This window comes from Habropoda laboriosa, unplaced genomic scaffold (genome assembly GCF_001263275.1).
Source record: "Habropoda laboriosa isolate 0110345459 unplaced genomic scaffold, ASM126327v1 scaffold89, whole genome shotgun sequence".
Classification (NCBI taxonomy): Eukaryota; Metazoa; Arthropoda; class Insecta; order Hymenoptera; family Apidae; genus Habropoda; species Habropoda laboriosa.
In genome coordinates this window covers 2,606,859-2,615,868 of record NW_017100263.1, presented here as the reverse complement: position 1 = coordinate 2,615,868, position 9,010 = coordinate 2,606,859, and the positions used below count along the sequence as shown (strand labels likewise).

Genomic DNA, 9,010 nt, shown 5'->3' with positions numbered 1-9,010 from the left:
ATTTATTAATTTTCACAATTTTTATTATAAATTTATAGTTCCAAGAATTTATGGTAACACTGCAAATAATAATTTATACGTTTCTATAACTTTGTTCAATAGAAAACTACGTTTCCATGTTCTCATTACTTACTCCTGATTAAATTAATTTCGTAAGAATTAAAAATTAGACTGACTCATGGTCATCGATTGAAAGTAACCTTAGCGAAGGTATTTATTATGTTAAATAATGTTTTATACGCGTCAGAAGTTTGTTTAACATTTATTTGTTATTATACCATGAAATAATTTCTATCTGAAATTTTCTCTAATTTATGTCTTCGAATTTAGTATGATTGTTTACTTCTTTCTTACTCGAATTCCGCATTGAAGGAGTTACAGTTTCTCCGAATTTTTGAAATTATATAGTGTCTTCTTAAAATTCATAAATAATCGTACATTTTTCATCCTACTTACTTAATTTTTTCGAATTTAGTTAGATTATTTACTTCTTTCTTACTCCACTCAGTTGACCTGAATTTTTGAAATTATATCGTGTCTCTTTAAAATTAATAAACAATTACACACTCTCCACCTTAATACTTATTCATTTTTTTCAAATTTAGTATTATCATTTCCTTCTTTCTTTCTCTACTCAGTTGACCTGAATGTTTGAAATTGTATCGTGTCTCTTTAAAATTAATAAACAATTACACACTCTCCATCTTACTACTTATTCCCTTTTTTCAAATTTAGTATTACCATTTCCTTCTTTCTCTACAAAATTTTTTCAAATTTTTACTCACAAGTTCCAATCCATTTTTTATATTATTCCCGATACTCTTCCATAAAATGTCACAGTACCGTACACCGCGAGTCATACGCTCGATAGAACTGAAATACCTGGAGCACTATTTTATGTACTCAGAGTAAAACTATCGCGAGTTGCTCTCGAGAGTATCTCTCGCGAGTGGACACTGCGTCTGAGAGTGACTGTCTGAGAGTATCGCTCAACTTTCTGAGAGTTACAAATCGAATAAACAGTTGCTTTGCAAACACAAAGCAGTTTCGTATTCTTGACAGAACTCTCGTGCGAGTAAAAAAAGTCCCGAAAATAATTAGTGGAGAAATGAAATCACCGGATACACAGTTAAGAAATACAAATTCTGTCAGAGTTTTACTTTTTTATTGTATCCCCGTCATGACGATTATTTTATTATATTTACGATAGTTTATTATAACTTTTATCACTTCTAGAATAAATAATTATTGGTTTCTGATTGCTTAGAATATAAGCATTGTGTCATCAAAGAATTCCTTCTTTCGATTAATTTGTCATTAATTATTTTTCATTATTTTTGGTTTTTATTAAACTCTAATGTACAACAATCTTTGTAATTAATACTCAATATGAGTTTCTAAGTGGTTAATTTACGAACAGACCATCGTCTGAAGAAAACGAGACGGAATATAAGTATGGTCATGCTCTTACCTTGAACCGCATTTTTCATAACTTTCCCATCATTTCCGGGAAAAATGGCAATTACAATTTTTCTTCCTTAGGGTGCGTAAAATCATGCTGTAAAAAAATTTTTCGTTCCGGCCGTATGCCAAAATTGGCCTCTTTTTAACATCCTCCTTTCGCCCAACCATGTCTCATACTACAGCTTATACTTTAAAGAAGAAACTCCATAGTACCGCGTGCAGACAGAACTAAAAATGCATCGAAATTTCCTAGTGCGAATCTAATAAGCTCTATTGGTGTGCTCTAAAAAATTTCTTTTATTCACCACATGCTGACGAGAAATGCGGCCGCGCGAGTTAATGATGGAACACGGCACACAGGACTGATGTCACTTGCATCGCTTGCGAAATCGCGTTTCGTCCATTGTACCACCGTATGTGCCACTTATGGCAGCAGAAAAAAATGTTCTCCATGATAAAATCAGACCGTTCTGATGATGATCACGAGCGACCAAAGGAAGTAACCTAATTTTTTAACGGGCAAACAGGAAATAATAATATTTACTTACGAGAAAATAATAACGGAAGTGCAAAGAGGGAGAGAAAATATTTATTTACGAGAAAATGTCAACGAAAGTGATAGGGAGAGTAATAATAATTCGTCCATTGTACGCATTCGTGAACTCACGATAACGAAAAAAGCTGCTGCTGTGTGTTTCCAGGGCAAACAACGTGTAATGGTGGCTTGGGTCGAGTCGTTTACGAGAGACTTCCGGATCAACAGCTTCAGGGTTTCGACGACGATGTGGTATAAAATGTTTCATGAAATGTTTACCTATCTCTCTGGCTCGCGTGGACGGTTTTCAAATATTCAGTCTAGCTCGTAATGAAAGCTTAAAACACGGTTCCCTGACGATAAACCGCGAAATTTGATAAAGAAATATAGCACTGGGTGATCGAATCGTTGCAATTGGAGCAGTTTCGTTATGAAAAAAGTTTCACAATAAGAAAAATTTTCTAGAGAATTGTTACAGTTGAAATATTCACTTTTCGTAAATTAAATTGTTTTCTGCCCTTTTTAAATTGCTAAACACGGAATTAGCTGTTCTGTGTTTTAATACTTTGTCGCATAAAACGGGATGGAATTTTATTCCTAATTCATATTGAAAATTCTTGAAATATTGAATTAAAACTGAAAAGTTCCATACCACGACGTTGAAAGAGGCAAATTTTCAGAAACTGAAGTAATAATACCACAACGTTGCAAGTACCATAATTGCTACTGATATTAAAGCGATCCGAGCATTCCACAAGGGGAGAAAACATTTCAAAAAGTAGTAAAAACAGTTTTAAACCAATAAATGCTCAAAATTCTCATTTCTACATTTCATTCGTACATATACACCATGTTCTTAAGAGATAAACGCATGATAGTTAAGTACAACATGTCTCTTCGTTTTTCGTTTCTCCTGAAAATTTTACTTTTAGGTACTTAAAACGTTGTGGTTTGGAACACTTCATTATAAGACTGAAAGTTCACTAAAATGAGATTAGTTAAAATAAAGGATGGAATATAGATAATGTGATTAATACACATCTAGGGTAACTCACCGAAAACTAGAACCTTCGAAACTATCTATTATATCAAAAAATATTTCCAACAAAAATTAAATGGTGTCAAAGAGGACATAATTTAATGTAATTAGTCTTTTTTTTGGATGGACGCATAGAGGAAATATGAAGGTCAAATTTCTTTTCTTATATAGGATTGTATATTTTTTAACACTAAAACTACCGAGCGAGTCAAAATGACCCATTAGCATCTTTCGAAAAAACGTGAATGTTCTATATTGGTTAGTATTATCGCCTGTAACTTTCCGAATTTATATTCTACACGTATGCTTCCGTTTGTATCGGTATGAATCGAATTTTCCAATCATGGTTTACTTACATAAAAATTCACTTTTGGAAAGTCGCTAATGGGTCACTTTGACCCGGTCGGTAGTTTCAGTGTTAATACATTAACCGATTCAGCTTATGATTCTTTATGTTCAAAAAAGTATTAAACTAATTATGCCAAAAAACTATTAGTTTAAGAGATATTTTCATTTCAACTTTGCGAAGTGGTTCTGCTACACTTACCTGTATCTACGTTTTTCTTAAAGGCACGCAATGTTTTCTTCTACAAAATAATACAGGATGCGATCGAATGCATTTATATCATAGTATGTGCGATTCTAATATATTGACCTTCGGCGTGGTTACCAACGGAATTTACATCGAAGCATTAGAACGTCGAAGATTGTCATTTTTATTGGGAATGGTGAGCTGAATCAATTAATACTTTAAAAAATATACGGTTCCATTAAAAAAAAAAAAAAAACAAATTTGACGTTTATATCTCCTCTACGCGTTCACTTATGGGAAAACTAATCACATCAAATTATGTGTCTTTTTGAAACCGTTCAACTTTTGTCTGAAACATTTTTCGATATACGTAATAGACAGTTTCGAAGATATTTCAGATTCTAGCCTTAGGTGATTCATCCCGTATAATATGCAGGGTTTCTCATTTTAATTCATCCACGCAATTATCTCCCGAACTATCCATTATTCGAAAAAATGTTTCAAATAGAACTTGTTCTTTTTCTGGAGGATCGTCTTATGATAAACAAAAATTTTACCTAGGTAAAAGTACCTTCGAGATCTCAAGATGACCTTTGTCTTTTTTAATGGAACTGTATGTTTTCGTTTAACAGAGGATGATGATGATCAATCTAATGAGTTTTACTAACGACGTCATTTCAAAATTTATTCTTATTTTTTATAACTTTCCCATCATCTCCAGGGTAAATGAGTATACATTTCGGATTCCTTAAAACCTGTAGAATCATGTCCTGTAAGAAATTTTCGTTGCCAGCCAGGTCCAAAATTGGCCAATTTCTACCATTGTCCTTTGTCATAAACGTGTAGTGCGTCTTATCGACAATGAATTCGTCTCAGTATGGGCTAAACGAAAACATGTAGTTCTATTTAAAAAAAAACAAAAATCACCTTGAGATCTCGGAGGCACCTTTACCTATTTAGACGAAATTTGTGTTCATCACAAGACCCCAAAACAGAACAAGTAGGGGGAGTTCCCTTAACGCCAGACGGCACCTAATGTCAGACATTCATCTGTAATAATTGAAACGCTACCGAGCCGTTATTCTGCGGATCTCGTAGAGGAGACAAAAGGAATAAAAATAAGTTTTCTACGCGTTTCAGTCGTGGTGCACAGGTAGAGAGATTTATTTAAGAAAAACCTTAAGTCCGGCGCTAGGAGAACTCCTCCTACTATTTGAAACATTTTTTCAAATAACGAATAGTGAGGGAGATAATTGCATGGATGGATTAAAATGATGTACCCTGTATAATAAATAATAATTGCAACATAATTATTAAAAGCAATAATTAAAAAAAAAATATTCAACGGATTTTTCTTTTCAACTTCTTAAATTAATTCTGTACTCTTAGAAAAACAGTAATTTTAATACTCTAATAAAAATTGCCATCGCCATTGTTTTTCATTAACTCTAGGTACGAGACTCTGCGCCACCATTTAGAGTCTTAGAAAAATGTCAGGAATTATGTCTGCGTGATAGGACAGCGACGAACAATTTAGTCCGCGCTTGCACGAGCTTCGATTTCCAACCTGGCAGCAGAATAGCGTCTTTCAGCGGGGCTGCTGAATACGAAGAAAGTACTTGCTACTTAACTAGAGAACAAGCTCAACCAGAGGGAATCGGAAATCTAATGCTGGTGCCAAATAGTGTTCACTTTACGGAAGTTTGTCTTGGCTGTGAGTCTATTTCCTTGATCATTATCCTTAAATGCTGTAACATCTTCACCATTTAGATCTTTCGATTACTTCTTACTAGCTTAAACTACTCGGTGTTGCCGTTGCCATTTGTGGAAAAGTGAAAATCAAACAATAACATATTGAAAATTAATTTTTAGTGATATATAATTTAGAAATTCATATAGTGTACCACTAAATTAAAATTGCATATCAAGTAACTGAATGGTTGTTATTGCAGCAAATATTTTCAAATTAACTGGTGCCTTTGTTAATTATTACGCAATGCTTACTTACATATACCTTGTTATTGTTACATACACTTGTATAATAATGTACTAAATTGAACATTTACTTATATAATAATGCACTATACTGAAATTATTACAAAGTGTGAAGGGGATGAAACCAGGTGGAGAGGAAGGAATGTCCATATTTCATGGTAGCCTACACAGAGTGTCCAATTTTTTCCCGATCAAACTTTGTCAATACCTTCTACGGGTACAGGTAAGAAACAGATGTTGTATAAACATAGGTCGTTTGAAGCTTTGCTAAAAAGTTACAACAAATTACATTCAACACTTTCAACGACCTCAGATCGTCAACACAGCTCGCATAAAAAGACTAGATGCACATAATGCTGATCTATTCCTATTTTGTATCATAACAACTGCATATCCGTTCACGTTCCCTTCGAATTTCGTATTATTGTTGTAACTTTTTAATAAAGCTTAAGACTACCTAATGTTTATATAACATCTTTCTCTTACTTATACCTATAGAACATACTGACAAAGCTTGATCGGAAAAAATTGAGGCATCCTGTATTTTGTACAGGGTTCTAGAGAGAAACTATCCAAAAATCGATCAAAGGGTTTACGATTTAATAGGAAACATACAGACAAGCATTCTATTCCATATTTCTATCATATTCAATTGATCATAATTGATCATTTAACATTTCCTTCATTTTTCACTTAAAAAATTAAATTTGATATTTATTTTCTCATAATATAAGATAAAATCAAATTTTTGCATTTCTTTATTTTCATATTTTTGTATGAAGCTGATAGGATAGAACGGGAATGCCCTAATCGCCGTTACGTGTACGAGAGACACCCTAGGAAGAAACTAAAGCTCCCGTTGACGGATATTAAGGAAGTTAGTGCGGCGAATAGAACAGATTGCGAAGATAGGTACTAAAAAATCTTCGTTAAATATAATAAGTTTAATATTTAATGAATTACGTGCAAATGTATTATGTTTTTCGTATTTTAAAGATGTCTGAACGAGTTCAGTTTTATTTGTCGATCTGTTACGTACGACACAGCTCTGAGAAGCTGCGCTCTGAGTCGTTTCACGAGACGAACACATCCTGAATTACTGGAAGACGATCCAAATTCTGATTATCTCGAAAACACCTGTCTCAATGGTACTTCCTATTAATTTGTTTAATTTAAAAAAAAAACATGTTAGCTTTCAATTAAAAATCTGACGAATTTATCTAAAAAGAAGAATTGAAATTTGAAGGATATTATTTTAAGAAAATATATTATTTGACTGAATTTTTACTAATTTCTTTTACTGAAATCAACTACATTTCTTATTTCCATAGCCGAACGTCGATGTGACGGATTAGCGGTGTTTGTTAAAGAAGAAAACAAGCGTCTTCGGGGACCATTTGAAGTCGACATTTACACAAACCTTACTTTAGACGAGTGTCAAGCCCTTTGCCTCAGAGCAGAGAAATATTTCTGTCGAAGTGTCGAATTTGACGAACAGACGAGACAGTGTGTCATCTCTGAAGAAGACTCTGTTTCTCAAAAAGATGATATCGGTATCAGTAGCAGCCCCAGCCACCACTTTTACGATTTAGTTTGTTTGGACAATCGTGAGTATAAAATATTACCAATGACTTAATATTTCATGATATACCAAATATTATATACTTCTAATCACTCCTGGTTAAAATTTGTTTAAATATATCGGTGTCGAATTTTTCCCGCTAATTCAAAATTAATATTGCAGCCATTATTAATGTTTCTTTAAAATATAAAAAGGAAGTTTTTAACAACGTCTTTCGTAACTGAGTTACTTTTTTTTAATACATTGTTTATCTACCGATCATTATGTCTGTAATGGATACTAAATTGAGATATGATTGTTCGAGTACTTCAGTGGAACACACAGTGAGGAGCATAACTGATCAACAGCACTATCTCTGATTAACGAAATTATTGTTTATTGCCGTATAAAATAGATATTAATAAAAAAAATTAGTTAACATATTTTGGTAATTTAGGCATGCCTAAAGACGAATGTGGCACACCTAAATGCTGCAAGCCTAATCGTTAACGCATTAGGTCCTAATTCGGAAGGAATGATGCATGCCTAAGTTGGGCATTCCCAACAGTTGCCATACGCGGCCCAAATGGTGGTGGTCGAGCGCACGCTTAGGTTGGGCATTCCTAACAGTTGCCATACGTGGCCCAAATGGGGGTGGCCGAGCGCACACCTAAATTAGGTGGAGTGGGGCTCTCAAACTTATATGTAGGAATATTTACAGACATCTCAGTGTCGGACATACGCTTGCGTGAGAGCTTTCAACAAGATAAAAGTTTTTACAATTTAATCCATACAGTGTCTTGATGAGGTATTCCTCGTGAGATTTCATTAATGTCTCCCAATGATAGCCTAATAAAGCTATTCTAATATGGGCCTAATGCGGTTGGCCTCATTGGGAAAGCCTAATGCAGCTCTAATACGGCTTTCCCAATTAGGCGGTCGTGAATAGTCTGCGTTACATACCGTATGCGGGCCTAACAGGCAAATTAGGCTAGCCTAATGCGGACCTAATGTCTGCCTAACTGAAATTTCTAGTCGGGTATTTATCTATAATAACAAAAATTGAAGGACTCGGTAAGACTCAATCATAAAAATCCTGTCTTCGTTTCCTTAATAATTTCCACAAATCCTCGTCAGGGTTTAAATCAGGATTTTTAGCCGGTTAAGGACAGAAAATTTTTGCGTATTGATAAACCGTGCACACTTTTAGCAGTGTTTTGGATATTGATCATGATGAAAGGTAATACCTTCTTCAATTATTGGCATATTCTCAATATTTCTGTACATATACTCATTCACAGTACCTTCAATCCGATACAATGTATCTATATCAAATGCTGTCATACATCCCCACAACACGATAGAGCCACCTCCGTATTTAACTATGTGTTTTGCATGACGTGACTGAAGACGTTCTCCTTTACGAATCCAATACTAGGAACGTTCATATAATGAAATTTTATTAGTTTTTGCTTCTTCCGACCAAGTGAATCTTTTCCTCTGTAAAAGTAGTCTAATTTTTATATTTCCTTGCAAAAGCTATGCGAGCTTTAATATTCTTTTTCGAGAGTATAGCGTTACTGTTTCACCACTTGTGATATAATAAACAATGCTTCGTTTATCTCGACCTGTTGATACTTTCAGACGTCTACTAGCTGCAGTTAACATGTCCTTACAATGCTTTTTCCACAAACGTTGAACAGTTAATTAGTATACAAAATATTTTTCAGAAATCTAACGGATTGATAAATCATGTTGTAAAAGAGAAACAATTTTATTGGTAATAACATGAGAAAGCGACTTTATTCTACGATACATACTGCTAGTTTCCTCGTTTTCAACTCAATCGGCACTTAACAAACCGACTGCTATGGTCAGTAATAA

At 33.9% G+C, this 9,010-nt stretch overlaps 1 protein-coding gene across 1 annotated transcript in view; it reads left to right on the top strand.

Moving 5' to 3' along the window:
- The window catches only part of LOC108573034, a 34,525-nt gene that overhangs the window by 12,070 nt on the left and 13,445 nt on the right, over nucleotides 1-9,010 (top strand). The window contains exons 2-6 of the mRNA XM_017935390.1: nucleotides 2,166-2,251; nucleotides 5,023-5,284; nucleotides 6,348-6,477; nucleotides 6,562-6,713; nucleotides 6,897-7,172. Coding sequence (XP_017790879.1) covers nucleotides 2,166-2,251; nucleotides 5,023-5,284; nucleotides 6,348-6,477; nucleotides 6,562-6,713; nucleotides 6,897-7,172 — 906 coding nt within the window. The remainder of the gene's footprint in view (nucleotides 1-2,165; nucleotides 2,252-5,022; nucleotides 5,285-6,347; nucleotides 6,478-6,561; nucleotides 6,714-6,896; nucleotides 7,173-9,010) is intronic.